Source organism: Pogona vitticeps, chromosome 4 (assembly GCF_051106095.1).
Source record: "Pogona vitticeps strain Pit_001003342236 chromosome 4, PviZW2.1, whole genome shotgun sequence".
NCBI lineage: Eukaryota > Metazoa > Chordata > Lepidosauria > Squamata > Agamidae > Pogona > Pogona vitticeps.
In genome coordinates, this window is record NC_135786.1 from 55120745 (window position 1) to 55146860 (window position 26116).

Here is a 26116-nt window from a genome sequence, read left to right on the forward strand (position 1 = left end):
GAAGATTAAATAATCAGGTCAAGGAATAATGCTGGGAAAGGTGGAAGGCAGCAGGAAAAGATAAAGACCAAATATGAGATGGATTGACTCCCTAAAAGAAGTCACAGGCTTGAGTTGGCCGGGGTTGTTGACATTTGGAGGACATTTTGGAGATTGCTCATTCATGGGGTTGCCATAAGTCAGAGGTGACCTTATGGCACATAACAACATGTTCTGCTTGGATTACTACCAGCTGGAGGAAATTTCTAGAAGTCCAAAATATTGCTATCACACAACTGTGCAAAGCAATCCTCATTTACCTGGCAAGGTCTCTGGGCACAATGGAATTAATCTTTATCTATATTATTTCATGTTTAACTTTTTAAAAAGTCACCTTTTTTACTTTTTAAAAAATGTAATGCATATGTAGTTCAAGCAGTAATCGGAGGCTCAGTCATCAGCCCTCCCCACTCTGTTGTCTGGCAGCTAGAGGATGAAGCTCTGTGAAAACATAAACAGGCTTTATAGTTGTATTGCAGTTCTCAGTAATGTTGGGGAGATGGCATAGCAGCAAGAAACACAATGAGCTTTTCAAGTCTGTATTTGTTCCTTCTCAGGTTTTAGTTAATACAGCTGTTCAAATCCCTACTTAGCAATTAACCAAAAGACTTCAGAGAAACTCGTAATGAGTTTTGAACCACAGAAGTGAACAACCACTAACAAATCCTGGCAGATTTTTTTTAAAGAGCTGCACAGAAGGTGATTACCCTCCTCAAGAAAAACTTCCCAGGAAATACCTGTGCACCAGAAGAGCCTCCCTAGGAAAATTAATGCATACCATCTTTGGGAAAACACCAAGTCATGATTAAAAAATAAAATTGAAATTATAATTCCATTATCTGAAAAATAATTGGAAGAGCAGCCAGGTCAGTTATGATATAAGACATAAGCTTTCAAGGACTAGAGTCCAACTCATCAAAGTGACTTTCCCGTTAGTTATCATGACTTCTTTCTTGCCAGCAAGACTACTACGACAAATGCTCATAGGAAACAACTGAAGGGGGGGATGACTTTAGCATAACTGCATTAGACAGCAGTGTGACATCCCTTCTCATACACACATATGCACCTCAAATATAGAAGAGACAACAATTGGAATTAAGAACCACATCTGGTTTTATGTGAAAAAATACAGCTTTTGTTAATGCATTTAAAAACTTTCCAAGCCGCTCAAAATCGTCTCACAACTTCCTCATATTTCTAGTTTGAGTCTTATGATTTTTTGAACAACATGCAAAAGATTATTTTTCCTGCAGTGTAGTCCAGTGTTATCCAGACTAGCGTTCATTGTGGCTGAACACAGCATGGAAAATTACTTTGGGTGGAGCGGTAAAACAAAAGCAAACCTGTCATTTTTCAAAATCTACTAATGACATTCTTGTAACTGGAGACAAGGCAGAAATAAAATACATTTTAAAAACATTTCATAATACTACATTGAAGAAAAGCTACAGTTAAGCTCGTGGCAACACTACAATATAGTTTTCTGGTAAAGACAGTTACTGTTATAGTAAAGGTAACCCAGGTTCCATTGCCCACCCTTTTAAACAGGCACGAAGAGTCTTGAGCTTAGCTGTTTGTACCAAACCACACCGGGCTGCTACACAACTAGATGTGTAAACTAAAAAACACACACACACACCTCCCCCAAAGGCTTCTTCACTCCTCTGTCGAGGGGGGGGGGAATTCCTGTACGCTTTGCGCAGGCGCAGCCCGTTCTGGACACAGCGATATACAGTACTGTACACAGGTGAGAGCAGAGAGAAACTGTAATTGACGAGGATTTCAATCATCCCGCCCCGGAAATACACGCTCCATGACGGACGCCACAGAGTCAGAACCCCACGTGAGCCGCCCGCCAATGAGGTTGGTCCTTTGTCTGCCAAGATGGCGGTGACGCGGTACCGGCGGTTCTTGAAGCTCTGTGAAGAGTGGCCCATTGAGGAGACGAAGCGCGGGCGTGATTTGGGCGCCTTTTTGCGGCAGCGGGTGGTGCTGGCCTTCCGCGAGGGAGAAAACACCCAGGTGGGCGAGGGGCTTTTTTTATTTCCCTCCCTCCCTCCTCATTTTCGGGGTGCGGGTGAGGTTGCCTCGTTGACCGTCTAAAAATCCTCTTTACGTAACGTGTGTATCCACTGTTCGCTGGGTCTAGCGGAAAAAGAGACAGTGCTAGGGTCGCTGTAAGCCGGTTCCGAGTTGAGGGCACATACCCTGAAAATATGACCTCACCTGAACCCTAGTATGATTTTTCAGAATGTTCGTAATATAAGCCTTACCCCCCCAAAATAAGCCCCAGTTAAGTGAAACCCCGCCCTCCACCATTGTGCAACAACCAGAAGATGATGACATGGCTGTCTTTGAATAAATGTAGATGGTTGTACGTGAAAAAAAAAAACATCCTCTGAAAATAGGCCCCAATGCATTTTTTGAAGCAAGAATTAATATAAGACCCTGTCTTATTTTCGGGGAAACACGGTGACCTGGGCTGGCATACACATTAGTATGCTGCTGAAATTCTCTTTTCTGCATATATGAAAGCCTTCGGGGCCTTCCTGTCGCCTGGCCCCTACATATTGTAATGTAGTAGTAACAAAAGCAGTTACACTGCAGCGTGTGTTTTTAATAAAAAGCAACTAATTCTTGAGCAGGGTTTATGTGCAACCCAGGTGTTTGTGCATGCCCTAATAGCCTCAGTCCCTAATCACTAAGACTACTTTGATACAACTTTGCTGACCTACCTTGCAGGGTTATTTTGATAATTAAATAGCACATACCTGAAGTGCTTTTTCAATCAAAAATACCCTACAATTGCCAAATATCTTTATATTATTGGAAGCACCAGACTTTATTTAATAAAACTTTTTGCCAAATGTGCACAGGATTGTAACCAGAATGTGCAAACAATCTTTAAAAATACTGTATGTAAATGTGTTCCCTAAATATTGTGTGGGGTCTGACATTTCCTCTGTTTCTTAGTACATATAAATTTCAAATAACTTCCTTGTAGACATATAAGGAGTTTAAATGTAGTGGACAGCAGTTCTATTTACACAGAGGCAGGTGGACAAAGAATCACACTTGTGAATTTAACACATTCAGAGTTCTTAATTCCGCTGGCTTTCAAAGTCACATGTGTAATTTCATAGAATAATGACATTGGAAGAGGCCTATAAGACCATTGAGTCCAAGCCTCTGCTCAGTGCAGGAATACAAATCAAAGGATATCTGCCAGGTGGTTGTCTAAATTTCTCCTGAATGCCTCCAGCATCCTTCTTAAAGTATGATGTCCAGAACTGGCAACATTTCTTCCTTTAGCCATGCCAACCAGCATTTGTGTAATCTGTGAGGCTTGTCTTGTGGTTTATTGTGGAACAAGAGGCTGTAGGGTCATGCAGATCCATGACCTCCCCTGACACCCATCCCTCAGGCACCATATCATGATCTCTGCTGCCTGTGGAACATAGTGGGACAATTAGAGTTTTTCACTGCTTCACCAGGAAGGCTTCTGGTTGCAAAGGGAGATGTCTGTGGCATCTTATTCCTGTCACCAGCCATTCCAATGAAATCAAAATTGCAGTCTATGATGCCAAACAATATTATGTGGTAATAAACTTCTTTATGTAGAACTAAATAATTGAAGGATTGTTTTTTAAAAAAAAAAACCTGAAATAGTATCAGCCACAATACTGTTACTATACATATGCTGGTATAAATAACATAGCTTCTTAGCCATAAATTTGAATGGCAAATTGCTTCTAGTTAAGCTGTGCTGCTATCCCCGGTTACACACTAGGTAACATGACTGATTTACAACAAGGAGTACAAGCTCTGAATTCTTAACTAGCACACATAGATAAATGATAGAATTCTGGGCAATATGATAATTTAACTTAAACTGTGCAGCAAGACTTTTATGTGATGTTTATAGGCTCTCTTAGAATTTGGTGAAGAACATCATTTTAAAAAATTGAATTTGCAAAACTCCAGCGTATTACCATTGGATGAGCTGTTTGGCCAAGGGAGATGAAAGTTTATCTTTAACAACTGTGTGGACAAAGCATATGAAGACAGAAACAAATAATTAAATTGTTGTTGAACCTTAAAGACTGTTATATTTCAGTATGATGTTTTGTTGACAAATCATGTCTGAAGACGCGGATGTATCCCTGAAAACTCACATTGAAATATAACAGTCTTTTAAGATGCCACAACATTTACATTTTTAATTTTTGTTTTTACAGTGGGGTCTTGACTTGAGAACTTAATCCGTATTGGAAGGCGGTTCTCAAGTCAAAATGTTCTCAAGTCAAATCTGCATTTCCCATAGGAATGCATTGAAAACCATTTGATCCGTATCTGCTCTTTTCCGTCCATAGAAACTAATGGGAAGCTGCTATTCCGCCTTCGACCACTAGAGGGGGATATTTTGTTTCTTTTTTTCTTAGGTCAAGAAAGGTTCAGGGAAGGCAGGGAAAATACAGTCCAGGCAGTACCAGGCAGTCTGAAGACTCCCAATCCACTCTCTAAACGCTGGGAGGAGTGAGGAAGCAGACAGGCACCCTTTTCACTGGCCAACAGTTAACTGAAAGTTCAAATTTTGCACTTTCCCTGCCTCCCACGTGGTTTTTTTCAGTTCTTAACTCAAATCTAAGTACTTAAGTCAATATTTTCCTATGAGAGCGGTTCTTAAGTCAAAATGTTCTTAACTCAAGCCGTTCTTAAGTCAAGACCCCACTGTATTTTTGTCTGGACTAGTGCATGAAAGTTCCATCTCTGCACAAATTGTGAGACTGTAAAAGTGAGCCTTGGTATGGGTCAGGGAGATGTTGTCTGTTAGAAACAGAGGACGTAAACAGTGGACACTTGTATTCAATTTGTAGCTTCTTGATATCCTTAGCCTTTAAACCAGGGAAGGACAAAATTCAGGTCCAGGCCTCCTCCAGACATCTTTTTCTGACCAAAAAAGGGAATTGCATTCATGTATAATTAGATGGTGCTTTCTTTCTTTCTAAAATGCTGCTTCTCTTTTCCTCTTGATAACTGCAGCACTGTTCAAGGGTTTCAATATGAATACAAAAATATGTAAAATTTGGTATTATGCAGGTTTTCTGTCCTATTTTCCTGATTTGTGGATTAGCTAATACCTGATGATGTAGAAGAATCATAATATTCTGACTTGCTGTTTGGATATCATCTGGGATTTGCGGCAGCCACAGTATTTATTTGGAATCAGAAAACAACTCTGTTCGGCTCAGACCAATTCAGACACCATTTAATTGAGCTTAACACCAAATCTAAATCTCAGTTGAGAAATCCAAATCTTCAAGCCTTTCATTGACTGCCAGTGGAAATTGGATGGTTTAAACTCCCCCCCACTTTGTCAGAACTGGGTGAAATTTTCAGGAATAATAGCCCCTTATAAAGATACCGTGCCTGTGAGGTGCCTAGAGAGATGTGCATGTTTTATATCTCTAAAGTTTGTTCGGTTGTTTTAACAAAGAAACAAACAGAAATTTGTCAGAATGCAAAAACAGTTGTCGCCTTGAAGGGATCAATTCCAGTCTTAAGTGTAGGTGCAGACAGCATTCTAAAAGTTGACCTTCTTTCACCACTATTCCCATGCTTTTTTTTCAGAGTAGAAGTGGATCTAGTTAGGAGACTTGAGTATTTGCAGAAGGATTTGTGTAGTGTGTTTTTTACAAAAGAAATGTTTACTTCCTATTCCACTCCCGTTTTGTTTTTATTTTTGGCACTTACTGTGAAAATAGCCAAAAGTTTAAGGAAAAGGGTGTGGGGGGAAAATGTTACAAAGGTGGCCCTAGGCAAAACATCTGAACAATTTCAGAAGCATAGAGCCTCATAACTAGGAAGCTACTAGGAACGCAAAATAGTTAAAGGCCTAAATCCGATTTAGTTCCAGTTGGGTAAACCTGCTGAATCCATCTGAACTTGGTAAATCAACACTAATGCAAGTTCCATTGATTCAGTAAGTTTGCTGTAGTAGCTGCATTAACATTTGGATTTGCAGTTTCTGCTCTGTTGGGAGTACTGTGGTGCCTTGACTTGCGAACGCCCTGACATACAAACGTTTGCTCCGGATGCAAAATATTGCTTTGAGTTACAAACCGTGTCTTGACTTGCGAATGGGAAAAAAAACACTTTCCTGCCCTTTTTTTGACCTAAGTTTGTCTCTTTGGGCACAAGCTGCACACACCATGAATTTGAAAACAAACTTAATTAGCGGCAGTCTAAAGTATCATACAGGGGACGTGGTGGCACTGCGGATTAAACTGCAGAAGCCTCTGTGCTGCAAGGTCAGAAGACCAGCTGTCGTAAGCTCAAATCCACGCAACAGAGTGAGCTCCCATTGCTTGTCCCAGCTCCTCCAAACCTAGCAGTTCGAAAGCACGTAAATGTGAGTAGATAAATAGGTACCAGCACAGTGGGAAGGTAACGGCATTCCGCGTTTAGTCGTACTGGCCACATGACCACAGAAACTGTCTACGGACAAACGCTGGCTCCACAGCTTGGAGACTGGGATGAGCACCACGCCCTAGAGTCGGACACAACTGGACTACCTTTACCTTACAGTGTCATCATGCCACATTGTCCAGACAGAGCTATGCAATAGCATGCTGGGCAGAATGAAGTCAGATATCACAAATCTTTGGGTTCAGCCTTCTCTACTTAGTATGGGTTCAACTTTCCTCTGCTTACACAGAGTTGTGTTCAGTGATAAGAGTGGGCCTAGCTTGTAAATCAGTGAATTGCTTGAGTATTTTAGAGCAATTTGTGAATACTGCTCTGTTTGGTACATTATATTCTTGGGCTACATAGATTTTATGAAGGTTTCATCTGGATAACCTCTTTTGGATAGGGAGGATTGGTATATTGAATTTGGTCCATGGGCTCGAAGTTCCCAATCTTTGCTTTTAAAAGTTTCTGAGAGAGAATAAGTCTGTATACAGTGTCAGCATTCTCGTGGATAGTCGAAGAAGAAGTTTTGTCTTTGTATTCTTGCAGATTTCCGATCCGGCAACATGTGATGAAATGTTTGAGAGCTTAACCAGAATCCATACCAACTATTATAAAAACAAGGTGAGTTCTCTCACAGTGGCATGCCTGTTGTTGGAAATCTATTGCTGGAAATTGTTACACTTGGTTCTAGTCTGTAACTTTAGCTGTGGAAAAGACAAATCAGTTCATCTGATAATTTTTACTATGCATTATTGTGTTAGAAATGGTTCTTTGCTATATCTACACTGAACTGGTGGTGGCTGAAATTCAGTAGCATAAAGTTGTGCTATGTAAGGCTGATGGCACCATAGCTGTTTTGCAGGAATTAAAAGTTTCAGGGGGGCAGGTTCCCTCAGGATTCCCTTAATCTAGGGAAGCTGTTGGGGACAGGGCAGAGTCTAACTTCCAAAACTGAGTGTTGCTGGGATGATTTAACAGCCATTGGCATTTTTTAGAAATTAAATGCTCCCCTGTCGCATAGCCAATGGCTTCCTCAAGATGAAAGAGATCCCAAGGGAGCCTTGGAACCTTTTGTGGGACAAAATCAGAAACTTTTTACTCCTGGAAAATGACCATGGCTGATGATGTCTACTATGCATGACATGCATAGTATAAAATATCAGTCTTACACAGCATAACTTTACATTACTGGATTTCAGCTGTTGGCAAGCAACATACACAATACACTATCATATGAAGAAAGGAGCATCATTCTCAGCAGAAATTAAAAATCAGTTTATATATGTAATATTTTCTGGATTTTTTCTTTGTTTTCCTATAGTATCCACGCTTGAAAGATACGAACTTTACAGGGGTAACAGTGGAAGAATGCAAGATGGCCATTGCAACAGGTATTTAAATCAGTTTGCTATTCTGCTTTTGGGAAGGACTGAAAATCCCATGTGCAATACATTATGGGAGTGATCCATCTACTCTTTATGTCTTCACCTCCTGTGTGCAGAGCTTTATGCACAGAAGATCTCCCTGATCTTTCAGTCATCACCTTGTGAGGAGGTGGTTAAGTAAAATATGACTATAAGAGACCAAATGGACTGATCTTGTTAGTAGCTGTGTAATGCATTGATTTCAGGGACTTTGCACTTTCCCCCTCTCAGTTTTTCTATTTTGATTTCATCCCTGTCAGTGAAAGGAGCTCTGAATTCAGTATTAAAAGGAATAGTGGATGGTGACATACTACCAGTACAGACTTAATACTAAGAAGGAAGGCCATATATCTACAGTTAATGAGGGTCAAGGAAAGACTGATATCCATGTAGAACAGGAAATGCAACTGCAGTTGTACTGATTTTTGTTGTTTTCTGCCTTCCTTGTTATGGCTGGGCCAAGGAATAAATCTAGCTGTACATGCATCTTCTGTAGGAAGTGATATCTTAAGTTACTGTGTAAGGCTTCAAAATCTGTTGTGACAGTATGAGTCTTCTGTTTTACTCTTTTTTGTTTTTGTATGTCTATACAGAGTGTCTTTATGAGGGAAGAAATTATAAACACATTTAAAGTGGTGTATAACTAAGTAGCAGCTTTTATTCTGGCTGCATCATGAAAATGCTAGTTTTTGCTGGCTCCAAATTATGTTCTGATAAAGAAAACAAGTTTGCTCTGGGTAGTGAAACAGAAAATTCATTTAGATGAAAATCAATGACTGCCTTCTCGTACCTTACGGTTTTTAAGGTGAGCCTTAAAATTGAATGGCTGTGGTGTTATTAAATGTGAGTTTTCAATCATGTGAATTGCACAAGCATATGCATCCTAAGACTGGCTGTTGCTGCTTATCCATAATTAGCACAGCAAACATACATGCGTTAATGGTAGGAAAACAGAGTTTTTTACATATGAATAATGAAACCTTTTTTCTTTATTACTCCCTGCCCCATCTGCAGAGAATATAGATGAAAAGAAGTGGAAATGGACAAGGTTACGTGAAAAGTTCTCTGCCAAGTTTTCTGAAGATTCCAAGTAATTTCTCATCATTACCCCATATTCCTAAATCATTGGATTTTTGCTAGTACATTATTTTAAAATTGGCTTATATGCATTGATATTACACCATCAAAAGATCAATTTAGTTTGACATCAGAACTACTTTATCTTGGGCAGTGCCTGAGTACTGATAAAAAGACTTGGTTATGCTGAAATGGGCTAAGTCAGCTCCATTGGTTTATGGAGGATATTAGGAAGTCTAGTTATATATGTAGAACACAGTGATATAATTGCAGAATTGAATGGTCAGCAGAACACTTTTTAAAACACTATTCTGAAGGAGTTCTGTATTTTTGCTGCAAGAAAATCTTTTCAGAATAGCTGAAAAGTTTCCCCACAGACATCAGTTATCTGCACAGGGGTGCACAAAGTGTGAGTGGTGATGATACCGTGTTTCTCCGATAATAAGACACTGTCTTATTATCTTTTGGGGGAAAGAAAAGGGCAGAGGGCTTATTTTCGGGGGAGGGCTTATTTTAATGACCCGTCATTAAAATAAGCCCTCCCCCAAAAATGCGATCTGAAGAGAAACCAGAGCATTTTTCCCCAAAAGCTGGCGACAGCCGCACCAGCAGCAGCGGCATTGGCGGCGGCGGCGGCTACTTGGGCTCGGCCAGGGAGGAGACAGAGGCTGGGGAAAGGCAGCGGCTGAGAAGAACTGGGCTTCTCCTTCCTGCTTTCCTGCTTGGCTCCTCTCGCTTTCTGGCTCTCTGCGAAGCCCTCACCGCTGGGGAAGCGAAACGAGGAGGAAGGGGAGCCAAAAAGGCGGGCTTTGCTGGGAAGGGGGAAAACACAGCGAGCGAGCGTGCCCGCTCGGCTTGCAGGCGATGCTCCTCGCTTTGCTGCCTTGGTCGCCTCCTCCCCTCCGCCTTGTTCTCCTCCTCTCTGGTCCGGGGGCAGGAGCGCCCACGCGGCGCCCGTGCCTCTCTCTCCCTCGCGCGCCGGGCAGGGGAGTTCCAGGCGGAGGAGGAGCTCGCGCGGCTGTTGGCTCCCGGGATCCCGTTCGGCGTGCCCTGAGACGAAAGCACTGCCATGAAGGGCGAAGCTCTGCTTTCTCCCTACTGCATTCTGCTCTGCTGAAGGGATGTTTTTTCGCGCCCTCGGTAAGCTTACCCAGGGCGCGAGTAGGGTAATAGGGCTTATTTTCGGGGGAGGGCTTACTTTAGAGGAATCCTACAAATTAAGGGGAGGGCTTACTTTCGGGATAGGTCTTATCGGAGAAACACGGTATATAGTAGTCTTACTCCTAGCCTCCCTATTCTTACCAGTTCCATATTTCAAGCTTTTTACCTCAAACTCTGACACCTTAAAATCTCACTATATGTCTTTGTAAGTCCATAACTGGTGCTGGCATCCAAGTCCTATACCATCTCCACAGTTTTTGCCTTTTGTTATTTAAGAAGAGGTTAGATAGACCGGAGGCATGGTCTCCTGGCAATGAAGTTGTAGGTGTCTTGTAAAGCCTGCATTGAACAAGGGACCCAGAGAAAATCCAAGACTCTTTCTAACTCTGAAATCCTAAAACTACTCTAATAGGTCTTTAGAAATACCCTCAGTTCCATTTTATCTGACAAGCTTGCACTTCTGTTGTATACCCAGAGAAGACTTCTTCACCTCCATTCCATTTTATTATATTTGATTATTGGTGTTATACTTCAGGAAGTTCACATATTAAAATTTAAACAATGTTTATAAAACATGCCAGAGCAAGTAAAATGGCAGAACTAGAGCCTTGTTTAATGGATTTCCCCCCTTCAATCTGCATAAGCAGCCTGTATACTTAATGTACACTCTACTTTAGTCAGAAGGGTTAAAAACAGACTTCTGTCTGGCACAAGAAATTGTATAAAGTATCACTCTAGAGCAGTTTTTCCCAACCTTGGGTAACCAAGGTGTTCTTGGATTGCAACTCCCAGCAGCCTTCACCACTAGCAGTGCTGGTTGGGATTTCTGGGAGCTGCAGTCCAGGAATACCTGGGTTACCTAAGGTTGGGAACCACTGCTCTAGAGCAGCAGTTCTTCTAGCAAATGTTTGCCCTACCTGATTTCAAGCACCCAGACAACATCCCCTTCAACCTATAACCCTCCCGATCTTTTTATTGGTTCTTTTATTTTTTTCCTCCACACAAAATGGAAGAAAAAAAGAAGTTCAGAAAAAAATTATAAGGAAATTGGGCTTGTTGCACAATGCCATTTGTGTTACAGCTGTAAGACACCTCCATTTGGAAGCACTCCTGTTGGGTGTTATAGTCAGTTGTACCTTGCATTTTAACCCTTTGTTTTGCCTACAGGTAACAGTTGCCTATAGAAGCAAGACACATTCTCCATCACTGTCTAGACAGCGAGGAGGGCAGTGTAAGAGGGTGGGTTCACACATGGAATCCTGCCAAAGGAACTTCTAAAACTGCAGCTCTGTAATAGTCCCTCTTTTGCCTCTCCAGTGCATTTACAATAAACTATCCAGTGATGCTTCAGTGTCAGTTCTGATCACTATTGGTGATAGTGAAGCTAGACTGATACCTGGCTGCAGCAGGTTGAAATATTTTAACTCTGAAGCCTCCTGTTCCCTAGAAACAGGATGAACTTAAGTGCACTGCCTGCTACTGAACGATGTGGAAGAGGCAGGAGAAACACAGATCACCCTTTCACAGTGCAACATGAACAGGTAACCTACTCATGACCACGAAGTCTCCTTGTAAGGCAAATGGCCCTTTCATATCCTGACAAAATAATGTTCCATCTTCATCTGAAAAACTAATCTAACAGTATATTTTCTTGCTACGTCCTCTTATGTGAGATAGAATTCTAGACACAAGATCACGGCACTGTCGTCGGAGGACTTGAGATGACATACTTGTAAAGAAAAATCCATGTATGTTGTCCTTCAGTTGACTCTTCTGGAATAAATTAAGATGCAGCAAACTACTAGTTGCTAATAACTGTCAATAATTGTCACATGGCTAGGTAGCCATCAAAATGTAGTGCATGAGGAAAGATTTGTAAGAACAGAATTATATAGAGCAACTAAACTCTCAAATGTATGGTAAACTACGAATCTTCATGAAGCAAGAAATCTTGCTACTCATTAGCTTCAGGTCTGTCTCGCTGAATAAACTTGTCTGTATTCAGTTCTACAAGAGATGAACAGAAGGTGGTGCTGAGGCTCCCACAGTAGGAATCATAGCATGGGGTCAGCTTTCCTTGGCAATGAGATTGATGCTGTCAGCATAGTACCAAATACCTCCCACAGGAAGTGCTTATGTTTATTCCAGTTTTAACTTGGGTAAATTGGATTTTGCTATCTCAGTGGTTTAGAGTGTTCTGGACATCCACAAAGCCCATCCGCTGCCTTCGCTTTCTTTGCTCTGTCATCTGAAATGTTAAAAAGAAGAAAAAATTGAACATGGTTTTAATCTGTTCTACCTAAACACATACTCCTTTCTTTATCAAACCTACCATCAATGGGTTCTGCATGACATGGTACAACAGACTGCTTCAAAATATCTGTACGCTATACAAATTTCTGAGACTTTAAAAGGTATGTATCAATTCATAATTCATCAGCACTTTTCAGATGAGCCAATCCATTAAGTACCCACACTCCACTGAAGCTTCATGTTGTAAAGGGACATCAGCAATGGCAGATTTGGAATAACATGTCTATTAATTACTATTTATCTTGTTGCAAAAACTGATTAGCTTTTACTGCATAAATGAGTTTGAAAATCATTACTACTAACTGATTTAATAGGCCCTAGATTTTCTTTGAATACAAGTCATATGATCCATGCTGTCCTGTGTTGCGATAACATGGAGTTATGACTTCTTACACCAGTAAAAGTAAAATAACTTATTACTAGTGTGATGTAAATAGGTTATGAACTGGAGCAGACATTTGGCACAAGAAGACAGATGCAACATTTTGAACCTTATGGAGGCTAGTTGCCTGCACTGCAAATCGCAATCTTCAAATCCTATTTGTAGGGAGGATGCTGAAAGTAATCAGACAACTGTTCTGTGTTTATCTAAAAGCATGTGCTTTCACATGTCAGTAATAATTTACTAGAGCAGCTAGGAAATAGGGATTGATTTTAGCCTGTTCAGGTGTAGTGTAAGCATGGAGCCAGGGATGTGTCTTCCACCCATATCTCCTCCATTCCTGCTTTACCCATGTTGATGAAGAGTGCTTGAAAAGGCAACCTAAAAAAATCAGCCGAGCATGTTTAAAGACCTCCATGTGATCAGGAACCATGAAAAGGTAAGATATTTTGTTCATGTGAACGTTTGTGTGTTCAGCTCAACATGAATAGAGCTCCCATGCAGACCTCCATCGTCAACACGGGAAGGCTACAAGTGGAGAAGGTAAAGCAGGAGTATGCGTTGCTTCCCATGTACACCACAGAACACCTGAGTAGGGCTTTTGTGACATCTGAAAATCTGGCTCCTCTTGGTCAATTATCCACAATGCAGACCCAGGTAACCTTGATGTTTCTGTTACCTGCTCCTTCAGTTCATTCAACTGTGATGTGAGGTGGGATACCAACTTCATGGTGGAATTCAATTTATCTTGTAGACACCGGATCTCATTCTGTTCCCCTTCACCTTCATTGCTGACTAAAGACATGGCACGCATCCGTGGGAACCAGTCCAAATTTTTGTTCTGTAAAAATCATGTGTGAAACAAGAGTTTAAGACAAGGAATAGCTAATCTGTGCAATGCTTTAGGATTAATGAGGATTTATTTCCTGCATGTTGAAACTGCAAAACAACCATACTTTCTATGTACAATCTACAAATTAAAAACATAACACTCAAGACACCAAAGTAGTCACAATATATGTCATAGAAAAGGACAACATCAGTAATAGGGATAAAAGATTGCAAAGACCTAAAAGCACTGACAATCAGTGGGGGAAAAAACATTTCTATCTAGTAAGAAAAGGTAAGTGCCAGGCAAGTCTTTCTGAGGAGGGTATCCTGTAGGCAAGGTGCCACTACTAAAAAGGCCCAGTATATGCTGCTGTACTTGTCAGGAGCAATTGGCAAAGCTCTTCCGATTATGAACATAAGGTAGTGACTATTTTGACCTTTTAAAATTTAAAAGCAGCAATCTGAAGTGAGTCTACATTGGCAAACAGTACAGACAGCAAATATTGACACAGCATTGGCCAGCTCCTGTTAAAGATCTAGCAGCACTAGAGTAACTGAACTCTACTCCAAAGGCAGCTTCTCACATAAGATGATGCAAGAATCCAAGAGGAGGTTTACCAGATGATGAATAAGGATTTCAAGGTTATCTGTCCAGAAAGGATTGTTGGTTTAAAGCCTAAGACACCCTGAGCCATTAGTGACAACACATCCATAAACACTCTGAAGCTACACCTAATTCTTTAGAATCCTAGAGAATTGGGGGGGGGGGGGCGGACATCCTTCAGCCAAAGAAACTATCAACAAAACAGTATGTGTTCCTTGCTAAAGTTGAGATTCACTTTATTCACCCTTATCAGGTCCACTACCCAAAACAGTGGTTCAATATGTTATCTCCCCCACCTCTAACAGAGGAGATGGATCTGGATCTGGCTGTCAACTGCGTATTTAGTGATAGTTCACATCTCTGGACAGTCTCCACCAATTGTTTCATGTATAAGTTAAAATGCATCAGCCTTGTAGCATAAGTGCCATGGAGCAAATCAGTGGCACAACAATGCCTCCTGGAATTTCCCATCCAAACAAGAGTACTGAGATCACTATTACTGCAGTGCCTGCCCCCTCTATCCTAATCCAAACACCCTATCCAGAAGGCCACTGTCCTGAAAGCTACTGAAAGATCCAAGAGAACCAACTGAGTTGCATTCCTTGCCTTGCTAGCAGAGGTCATCTTGCTGGATGAGCAGGAGCTACTGTTCACCCACAGATACCTAGAGCTTATCAGTATACTTGCAATGTTTAAAACCAGTCTTATACATCCTGAGTATTGTTTTCAGCTTTCCAAATAAGTTGAGTGGTGTTATAGAACTATGCCCACATGACTGGAAGAAGATTCTTATTTTCCCCCTTTAAATTCAAATGTTGGTGTCTTTTCTAGCATTCCCTGAATCTAAACATATTGCTTTTTCACATCATGGAACACATGTAGCTCAGGTCAACGTCTACAGAATAAAAGTCTAGGCCAGTAATTCTCTGTTCAGAAGAGTCACTCAACTAACCCACCCACAAGTTTATGTTCTCAAGTCCTTAAAACATTTTCAGTACAACCCTATGTATGCACTCTCTGATATAAATCCAAATATGTTCAATGACACTAATTTCCAGGCAACAGTGAACAGGATTCTAGCCTTAAGATCTTGCTTCTTTACATGAAGGCAGAGTTGACTGAATTTTCCTCTGCTCTAATCACATATAAAGCAGGCAGGGCCCGTACTAGGGAGTTTGTTGTTCTTAAAAGATCACAGTAGCAGGAACTTCCCATACCCTGACCCACTAATACAGATTCATGGGTGGGGGGAAGGAAATTTAGTCTGTTTTTCAAAATATTAAGTCCATTTGAAAATAGAGCCAGAAATCTCCCAAACTCTGTCAATACTGGGCATGTCAGACACTGGGAAAGGGTCATTCACCAAGATTCTAAAACAAGTTTACATTACTCTTTCCTTCTGAACAAAGCAGAAGGATTAACTCACTTCAAAATGCCATATTCTGCATTGGCAAAGCAGCCGTTGCACAAAACAGCAAGAGCTTTCAGTACACTTACCCAATTAACAATCTAACTGCTGGCTTTTTGCTAAAAGTGTCTCTTTTTAAGGTGAAAATCTCAGCAGCATGGGGAGGTGAATACTCAATTGTATAATACATACCTTGATCATTTGTGCTACATAGCTCTCGGGCCCTGTGTAGTCCGTCTTATTCTTCACTCGCACCAGCACTATAAAGTAGAGGTAATTCCACATGTTGTGCTCATATTTAATATGTTCTTCAAAGGACACAGTCTTGTTGTCAAACTTGTCTCTTTCAAGCCCTGAAGAAGCAACAAAGAACAAGAGAATGCTTTGTTATTCACCACCTGCTGTGCCTTTCCAAAACTCCTTTTCAGAGAGACTGGCTCTGTGGTTTTCTATTGCATGCAACCTCCACAGGTAGCAACACAGCTACTGGAATAATACCAGATGGATCTAGATTTAGATATGTGCATTCCAGCCCCTGATAAAGCCTCCTTCCTACAGGAACCCATCTAGTTGCCTGAAAATGCTACACAGAAAGTTGGGGTGGGGAGAGCAGTTGTGGATGAAGGGAAGGCTCAGAAGGACCTTTCATAAGCACAGTCCTGCCATTAGCACAAGGCAGTTTCTGGCTCTAACCCATTAGATGGATTGCTAATGGATAGTCATTATGGTAGTTCAGAAAGCATACTTGCTTTATGTCTGCAGTTGAATAGGATCATTTGAGATATGTGACCCTGATCTTAGGCCCTTGTGAAGATGATTTCTTAAAACAAAAACCATACATTAGAAGAACAGGCATGGAATTGAGTAGTTTTATGTGGTTTTTGAAAAGACATATTGAAATTCAAAGATCAGCTTACATTATGCAATATAGGAAGGCTGAGATATCATGCATATGTCCTGGACAAAGATCCCCTGTAGGCACCTACCACATATAAAGCACGTTGTCTTTAGGATCTCCTCTTTCTTCTGCTTTTCACTTCTCAGATCTGCAAAGGTGTCAATTATGACACCAAAGATGAGATTGAGGACTATGATTATGACAATGAAGAAGAAGAGGAGGTCATAGACGACTCGAGCAGGGAACAGAGACTCCTTTATGACACAAAAACAAGAACAATTATTAGCAGTAAACACAGCTTTCTCTATTCTAGTGTTTTTCTTGAAAATGTCAAGCAACACTGCCCTTCCCCAATTCCCCACAGAACAGTTTGATGGGCAGGAAGAAGGATCATTGATCAACACAGTCCAGGGAACATAAAGTGTTATTGTAAGCTTTGGGGAAACATTTGGAAGGAGTAATTTTACTATGGCTGTAATGAGGTAGTTGTATGACAAATTGCTAACTTGGGAGAAGAGATAAAAAGAGCAACATGTGTCTGTGACAGACATGACATAAGAAGGGAAAATTTTAATATGGCTCATCTGTCTCAAAGCACAGTGTGCAGTCTGGTTCATGGTGGGGTGCCCATTTATTTGAGTGTAAGCATCCATTATAGCAGTGTAGTGGGTAAAGCAACTATGCTCTGTAACAACTAGTTACCAACATACAGCCCTCCTGACCACTATTCCGCTATTTTTTGAAAAGTAAAACATTTTCACTCCAAACTTCCCCTTGTGCCTTCTAGGGACATGGGAGGCAATTTTGCCCTATATAGTACTGCAAGCTCCCAGCATAGCTGGTCCCTAACACACGTACCCCAAAACTTAAAACTGGCCACTAGAGGTCATGATGGGAGTCCTTCAATTCTTTAAAAGCGACTTTTTAAACAAAACTATTTAGGGGTAGATGGGGCACGGGAGCAGCTACAGCCCTCCAAGGTGCAGCGGTGGGCATGTGCTACCCTGAGACATCTGAAGGCTGTCCATTCTTGCTTTACACGGATGCTTGTATTAACTGTCAGCCAGCTGTTCCTTACAGAAGTTGCCCAAAATGAACTCACATCTTTTGATGGTTTCCTGAGGATGTCGCCCACACCACCTCCATTTCTCAGGCCATGATTCAACACTGTGACTATACACATGAGCAGTGTGTCACAGGCACGCTCTGTGTTATCACCATCCTCTTCTGGAACACAAGAAAAGCAATCCTCAGTGAAGGAGGACAGAACTGGGACTTCTCCTTAAACCTCAGAGCTTTGGGTTCAGTATATCTTTGCTACTCACTCTAATGATATTCCAAATACATTTGACTTCTCTGGCCATTCCTTTTCAACATAAATGAGAAAGATATTGAAGTAGCTTTCAGTAACCCTCCACTGAATATTTTTCTATACTGAGTTTCAGCACTGCACTATTACTTACTTAGGCAGTACGGCCTCGAGTGCAGGATGACATATCTTTTCTGTCTTATTATGGTGCAAGAAATGAATGTCAGCAAATCAGTCTAGCATCTTAACCAAGATATTAGGAGACCCTATACCTTTTTGTTTTCCTGCTCTGAGTCATGGACTAACATAATCCCAGATGTTCTGTCAAAATGCTAAGTAAAGAATGCAACATTTCTCCTCATTTCCCCCAGTATCTCCCCAGACTTCTGGGTTCAGTAATCCTATTTACCTTCTATCACTTCAGACACAGTTACATGAGAAGTGCAATTAATATTGTCAGCACTGCACGACTCCATAAAAGCATCCATGCTTGCCTGCATTCCCAAGGGATGGGTAGCTGAAAGCAGAGAGTAAGAATTGTCAAAACATTCCCTTTCAGTTCATAAACAAAATGAGTTCCAACAAAGGAGTTTTGGTGATCAGTACCAAACTTGTATTTACATGCATGTTTTACTTTGCTACTCATACTCTAAGTAGTGTTCTACCCAGCACCATGTAGCACACTTAATGACATTTCTCTGGTGGCAATTTGCATCCTACACTCCACTGTGCTTGAACAAAAGAGTCTTACAGTTCCCTTATACATTATAATTCTGTATTTTGGAAGATATTTGGAAGAAAATACATATGCAGGGTCTAGGTCTGTGAAAAATACCAAGTACACAGATTGTTGCTTCAGTCTGCAAAATGTATGAGGACAGGGAGTCAATGTCCTTTGCTGTTAAAATAATTGTTTATTCACATGTGTGAAACTCGTAAAAGACACTATGCATGCATGCATGCATGTAGTATCCTGACCACCATCAAAAGACTGCCTCTTATGTTTTCATTGTCATAAAATGACAGCTGAACTCTAGCAAAAAGATATACAATCTTATTAAGTGTCAATGAGCAGGGATCTTCTGTTGCTTCTCTCTAAAGCGCAGCCAAGACCAACAAACTGCCAGTGTTAAGGACATGAACAAGCTACTTATGTAAAAAGAGGGGGAAAGTGTCTTCCATGTACTCAGTCTAAAGAAAACAGTGGGTTATTTCATTACACCACTAAAATAGCACAAACATAAGCTAGCTTTCAACTCTGGAGTCTTCCTCAGCCTAGGTATTACAGAGCTGGGAGTGGTGCTTCCTCTGTTGCTTGTTATGTTGTGCTTTTTGTTATTTCCCCCCCCCCCGAGTCAGAAGCTAGCTTGCGTTTGTGCTATTTTAGTGGACTCATAAAGTTAGCCACAGGTCCTCAAAGATATTGAAGTAGTTAGATGAATCTGATGGAAGACAAATGAAATATTTTTGAAATCAGCAAAACGTTTCATCTTTATATTTAATCAATTACTCTTTTTCACTGTTATTCTTTCAACACATAACACCTTCTAAAAGTGAGATTATCCAGAATACAGATAAAGCTAAAGCAGCAAAGTTTCTCCTGATTTAGCTTAATGAGTACAGTAGCACAAAATTGGTAGAACACTGCATATGTTGACTTAAAGTAAGCCCTACTGAGTTTAGAAGGACATCTAAATAAATGTATGCATGATGAGCTGAATATAAAAAGTACTTCAATTTCATAATTCTTTGAACTGGGTAATATTATATGGGCCAATCACTGGCATTTCAGAATGGAGTCAGGGGATATTTGACTTCAGGTACAAGATGGGGAAGCAAAGACCTTTAGCTTTGATGTTGGGCAATGGATCTACTTCCATGATGAAGTCATCTTTCAGAAAGAGGAAGCCTACAATGGAGAAGAGGTAGACGAGGATGAGGGCCAGAAGAGCGGTCAGCAGAATGGAGCGTCCGTTTCGCGTCACACTTTTGATGACATTAAATAAGGTCTCCTCCCGGTAGATCAAATCAAACAGCTGAAATAATAATAATACTTCAAAAACTTGCTTGGATAGAAACAACCTAACAAGCTCTTTGCCAACCCATCATTCCTATAAGCTTTATCTCAGAACTGAAAAATGAATGATTGCAGTTTATTTGCTTCCACTAACACCAGTAACTTTATCAATGGATGAACTGACTTAATGTGGACATTACTTTCAATAAAGGAAAATGAAAGTCATTTGGAAACTGGCCAATCCCAGGCTCTTGCTTCCAGAATCTGGCCTCATAATTTTCCAGATTATGAATTAGTTTGAGTTTTGCATGCCAGATTCTCCAATATAACCAGTAAGATACATATTTTTGCCAGCTTAGAAAAGTAAATAATTACAAGGAGCAGCTAGAGAGAACCAGACAGACATAAAGATAGGTAAAATACCATGAGTAAAATAGGCAGACAGATAATAACACCAACCCATAACTTTTCTTTAATAAACCACAACATCCCTATATAGATAGAATTACTATACCAAGATGCTGTAGAAAAGTTCATGGACAAAGAGTCCCAAGATGCTGGTGACAATATAGGCGACGTGATAAAGAAATTCCATATCCATGATCATGGCCTTATATCCTCGAATGAATGTCCCACGATTGCCCACGAAGCTTACCACAAACACAATCTTATTTGTCAGCTGTGAAACAATCACAAGGCACAGAGTAAGAGGCAAGCAATCATTTTGTAAAAGTTAATTCTGCCATTTCATATACTAATTTGGATCTATGACCAATAAATACCTACCAGATCTTGTTTTGCTGCCAATTAACTCTGATACAGGTTGGATTTGCAGAGACAAAATAATAGGTCTTAGCTCAAGGAGTGGTCCCAATGCTATACAATTTCTTTTCAAAATAGCAACTGTTTTAATGAGTCCCACTTACAGTACATCTAGTTTAGCTTTGCCTTAACAAATGACTTACATTGAGAGCTCCCAGTATATTGAGTGTGAGGCCAATGCCCAGGTGGTAGATGGATCGCAGGACCAAAGCCACAAGGAGTGGTCTGATACCATATCGGCGTGTAAACAGAGCCATGATGGAGAAACAAAATAAAAACCAGGAAAGGAGGGGGATCAGAGGGGAATCCAATAATCCTAGAAAATAGAAAGATACTCTAATTAAATACCTATGACATTTGTTTGTAGCATAAGCTGTTGTATAGTTGTATTGCACAGCAGGTCACATGAAAGACAGACATTTTGGAAGCACAAAGGAGTTAATAACTGTGTCTTAAATAAAGATGAAATAGGGGATATCACATTTTCATCCCAGATGAAATCAGGTGATGCAAAAACAGTAAATGATCAGCATTGTTGGACAGCAACTGACAAGGTAGAAAACCTCATGTATTAACTGGCAGATGTCTAAAGCAGCCAAGACAAAGAGAGGGTTGCCAGGATTGTGTGGATGTGGTTAATGCAGTGGCTGTTATGGACCAAATATGGTAACAGACCATACCCAGATGGGACAGTGCTATCCATACACCAGCAGCACACCTTTAGGGTGCTAAGCAAAATATGTGCCTGATTATGCTACCAATTGCACAACTGAGATTTTCTGAGTATTCTTATTTTGCACCATTGTATGACTCTGCACTCAATAGATAATGTGTGCACTGACTTTCCAACCTGCAGCACTTTGCCTCCAATCGTTATACCATCTGCATTACACTAACAAGTGCAACTAAGAGCACTTTGGCCCTTGAGTGATAACTATTGATTAAAGAGAAAGTTTAATGCTGAATGAAACAGGAAACCTTTAATTACCATCATGTACAAGTCTCTTCCTCAGCATTTTTCTTCTTTTGCTATTTAAATAGCCTTTGCTATTTAAACTGCCTTTCCAGTTTTTATTAGCCAATTCTATTAAGCAAATTTAAGGTTAATGATTTTCAAAGCTGATTTAAAACTATTCTACACCTAGCTCCATTCTATAATGAATTAAATGTAAATTTTGATTAATTTTAATTAAACTTGATATAAATGTTGTGGTTGTGGGAAACAATGATCAATTCCCCCAACTCCAACAGTTAATTATAATCAGTGAGTTATAATTATTATTATAAAATAAAAATGGGTAGGTTTATCAGAAAAAACATGTTTCTTAATATACAGAAAATTTCTTAAGATAAAAACTAACATTTTTTATGATAGAGAAGAATCCTTTAAACTTTGCTCCCTTCTAATAGCCATGCTCACTTAAGTGTCCATCCCTGGAGCAGGCAGCCATCAAGAAGAGTGGAAGTTGTCAACCCCTGTATTTAGATGCACAAGAATCACCTACCTATCTTAAATGAATTGAAATAGAAAATATATGAATATATGAATAGGTAGCACATCTTATTATGAACTGGTTTAACAGTGACTATCGAAATGACTAGATAGGCGGGGTATAAATACAATCAATCAATCAATCAATCAATCAATAGCTAGCATAAATGTCATAATTTGTGATATACATTTTCCTGCAAGTTACAAAATCAGTGTGGGCATTGGCTGAAATTCTGTTCATGTAAGTTATGACACATAAAGTTGATGACATAACCAAAGAGGAAACCATTTATTTTTAAAATTAAACATTTCCTACATCTGTCCCAAAGCACCTATGGCTCCCATGTAATTCCTTTCATCATCAGGAATCCATGGGGGCTGCAGAAAGAGAAGGAAGTCTTTCATGAGCCAAGATCAGTACCACCAGTAAATTCATCCCATTGCAAAGAGAGACCATAGAAGGCTCAGGACAGAAATAGGAAATGTTTGATTTCCAAAAATTCATCCTGGCTGATAACATAATCAACTTTACCTGATGCAACTTATATGAACAGGATTTCAGTCATCATCTGCATCATATGGAGTCACATTACTCAGTGCTCAATAAATAATGTGTACATTCTTTGTACTTTCAGCAATTTATTACCAAAAGTTACACCATTTATGCTTTGCAGGCAGATAGGATTTTGACTGTAGAGTTGATCCAGAACAGTTATTTCCCGAGGGCGTTTTGCTGTTCCCGTCGAATTAAATGGTTGTCATTTTAAAAGCGATAATATACTAGAGCTATGGAAATTCCAGTGAATGAGCTGCAAAGCCCAACTTAGCAACATTTATTGAAGTTTCACAGGACCCCACATAGAGTATATTAGTGGAGAGTTCCCACAAAGAAATCTTGCAGTAGCTGTATAAATGTCAACGTGAATATAACTGAGTGCATACCCATGGAGGATGCCTCAACATAAGGATAGAAGAGAGCAATGATGATGTTTATGAAGACAGCCAGATTGAAGGAGATACTTCCCCAGAGTGTCATTCTGCGGGAGAACCAGTACATCAGTGGATTGCCTATGGGAAGAAGATAGGCAAAGCTAAGTAAATCTCATCCTCTTCTAAGAAATAGCACAGGTCTCCCCAGAGATTCAGCAATCATAGTAGAATTATTCACAGGGCCAGGGATCAATACTCTTGTTTCTATAACTGAGTTTTAAATATAATCAATTGCCAGAAACTGGGACACAATTTCCAAATGACATCACACATTTCTGGTTCATCAGTGAAATATATTGCAGTGCTGCATCAAGACTGTGTTCTCATTTCATCCTATATACTTTTGTCATCCACAGAAAACTCATACTAAGACGTTCTGCACAAAGGCTCATAGGGTCATACAATCTGCAAAGCCAGCATAAAATCAAAAACCTGCTGTTTCAGAGAAGTAGCTATGTTAGTCCGTTTTATCAACTAAACTAAAACCAAAACAAAAGTCTTGTGGCATCTTTTCAACTCAATAAATATTTTTCAATGTGACCTTTCTGTGGATTACAATCCATATGTTCAGATACAAGTCTGATGATGTCACTTCACTATTGCTAGACTGGAAAGGACTGCCAGTACGCTAAACATTTAGAGTAAGACGTGTTAATTCAGTTGGAAGCACCAAGTACAGTATCTCAGTCATGCCAAGTACTGAACAGCAGTTAATCAATCCAACCAAACCCATCACAATAGGCCATAGCACCGAAATATGGAAAGCAATGGAAAACTACAATGTAATGTCTTCCAAGTTTGTTGGCCATTGGTAGACAGAAGTAGAAAAAAGCCATCAGTTCCTGACAGACTTTAGAGGGTGCTTAACAAAGTTAGATTAGCAACATGGAATGTATAAAGTTGTATATGTGGCAGCAAAAATGCACAATATGGTAAAAGAAATGAAAATGATTTATATTGAGATCCTTGGTGAAGTGAAGTTTGTTGGCCAGGTACAGATGGATACTGGGAATCCTGGCCATCAACACCACATTCAAATTACCACCAAGGAGACTGTATATATGGAAACCTTTGCAACATGGCCACTACCAACAATAATGAACCAAACAGACCATGTCCTAGTTGAAGAGTGTAAATCTGTGAAAACTTATGCCAGAGCTGATATACATTCAAATCATAATGACACAATTCACTTCAAATTAAGGGAAATATTTAAAAATAAAAATAGAAAAAGCCTAAAAATTAAACAAAAGTTGTTTTGTTTGCCATCTTTAGAAATATAAGTACTGTATCTTCAAATTTGATTGGATGAATAGTGAATCATTGCCAAACAATGGAAGTCAGAGTAGAGATTATCTTATATACAGTGCCATATATAGCAAAAAAAAAAAGCATACATATTTTACACACATAACTCTGAAAAAAGAGGTTTTTTAATGTAGACTTATTACAGGATACTAAGAATTTACTGGAACAAGGGAGGTTGACCAAGAAAGTACTAAAGAGAATGAATCATAGCCAAAAGATCATAAGGCATACCAAACATGGAAAGTTAGAATATTTTTGTCACATTGTAAGAAAATGAAAGTACATATTTTTACAGGAGACCATTGAAGGTAAACTAAATGGTAAAAGGGGTGCAGGGATGAAGGGGGAAAGCGTCAAATGCAACACAACATTATTTTTCAAGGCTGCCACACTGAAAGCTGTGATGATGCCATCCATGCTGATGTGTAGTTCTGAATACTAGTGCACTTTACATTTGGTAGAGACACTTCCGTGGCTTCCACAGAAGCTCCTTGAGTTGGCTCTCCAACAAATACTGGCCTACTGCTTGTCTTGAGTTCAGACACTTCATCTAAGTTTAGAGATCATTTTTTAAAAAGTAATGAGTTAAAAGGGGGGAAAACTTTAGAAACATTAGCACACATGGAAACAAATTACAGTGGTGACTGGACTTATGAACGTCCTGACCTGCAAACAGTTTGACATACGGACAGCTCCAGCCGCAAATTTTTCTTTGACTTGTGGCCGGAGCTTCGACCTACGAACAACAACACAAAAAAAAAGGCAGGGGAAAAGGGCGGGAAATTCAAATTTCTAACTGTAGGTGGTGAAAGAGGCTGCTTCTTGGTAGCTCTTTGGCCCCAACAGTTAGGGAAAGGCGGCAGAGGAAGGCCTGGTAGGTTACGGGGGGTGGCGATTTCAGCCCTGGTGGGCCCACACCACAGTGGAGGGAGGCTGGGAAGGGTCCGGGAGGGCAAGAGGGGTGGCAATTTTGGCCCCACTGGGCCTGTGCGGGGTTGCAGGGAGGCTGGGAAGGGAGGGCAAGGGGGTGGCAGTTTTGACAGACCCCGCACCAGGAGCAAAAGCCCAGCTGGGAGGCAAGGACCCATCCCAGCCGGGCAGCGGCAGAGGAGCCTGGGCCGGGCAATGCCAGCGAAGCCCGGGCCAGGCAGCTGCGGAGGTAAGGTCCTTTTCCTTTTTAAAAAACTGTTCTGGGCGGGTTTTGGAGGGTGGGTTTGGACTGGGAAGTGTTATTGTTGCTTTGCTTTTGGATTTTTTTATTTTGTTATTTTTTGCAGTCCCAGTGTGGTGCAGTGGTTAAACCGCTGTACTGCAGCCAAAACTGTGCTCACGACCTGGGATTCAATCCCAGGTAGCCGGCTCAAGGTTGACTCAGCCTTCTATCCTTCCGAGGTCAGTAAAATGAGTACCCAGCTTGCTGGGCGGCAATGTGTAGCCTGCATAATTAACTTGTAAACCGCCCAGAGAGTGCTTGAAGCACTATGGGGCAGTATATAAGCAGCACGCTTTGCTTTGCTTTTGCTTTGCTCTGTTTATTTTTAATTTTTTATTTTTATTTTATTTT

At 40.4% G+C, this 26116-nt stretch overlaps 2 protein-coding genes across 4 annotated transcripts in view; one reads left to right on the plus strand and one right to left on the minus strand.

The window, feature by feature from the left end:
* Window positions 1-1868: 1868 nt before the first annotated feature.
* Window positions 1869-11976, plus strand: UQCC2 (ubiquinol-cytochrome c reductase complex assembly factor 2). Its single transcript, XM_020795877.3, has 5 exons — window positions 1869-2064; window positions 7063-7137; window positions 7838-7907; window positions 8955-9030; window positions 11346-11976. Exons 1-5 carry the CDS (start codon window positions 1927-1929, stop codon window positions 11347-11349), a joined length of 363 nt encoding a protein of 120 aa, XP_020651536.2. The 5' UTR covers window positions 1869-1926; the 3' UTR covers window positions 11350-11976.
* ITPR3 (inositol 1,4,5-trisphosphate receptor type 3) overlaps window positions 10661-26116 on the minus strand; it is a 129722-nt gene continuing 114266 nt past the window's right edge. The window contains exons 49-58 of one of the 3 annotated variants that reach the window (XM_020795844.3): window positions 23197-23322; window positions 20906-21078; window positions 20455-20619; window positions 19767-19959; window positions 18333-18440; window positions 17717-17841; window positions 16703-16868; window positions 15909-16069; window positions 13553-13714; window positions 10661-12426 (exon numbers count right to left, since the gene is read on the minus strand). In XM_020795844.3, coding sequence (XP_020651503.3) covers window positions 12358-12426; window positions 13553-13714; window positions 15909-16069; window positions 16703-16868; window positions 17717-17841; window positions 18333-18440; window positions 19767-19959; window positions 20455-20619; window positions 20906-21078; window positions 23197-23322 — 1448 coding nt within the window. In that variant the 3' untranslated portion in view covers window positions 10661-12357. Of the gene's footprint in view, window positions 12427-13552; window positions 13715-15908; window positions 16070-16702; window positions 16869-17716; window positions 17842-18332; window positions 18441-19766; window positions 19960-20454; window positions 20620-20905; window positions 21079-23196; window positions 23323-26116 lie in introns of those variants that run through there. The other 2 variants (XR_012086332.2, XR_002300734.3) reach the window with 2 other exon arrangements.

Bases quoted from the DNA above. Each gene is read 5' to 3' on its own strand.
- UQCC2 (XM_020795877.3), top strand. From the start codon at position 1,927: ATGGCGGTGACGCGGTACCGGCGGTTCTTGAAGCTCTGTGAAGAGTGG. The intron at 7,138-7,837 runs GTGAGTTCTCTC...GTTTTCCTATAG, and splicing joins CCAACTATTATAAAAACAAG to TATCCACGCTTGAAAGATAC. The intron at 7,908-8,954 runs GTATTTAAATCA...CCCCATCTGCAG, and splicing joins CAAGATGGCCATTGCAACAG to AGAATATAGATGAAAAGAAG.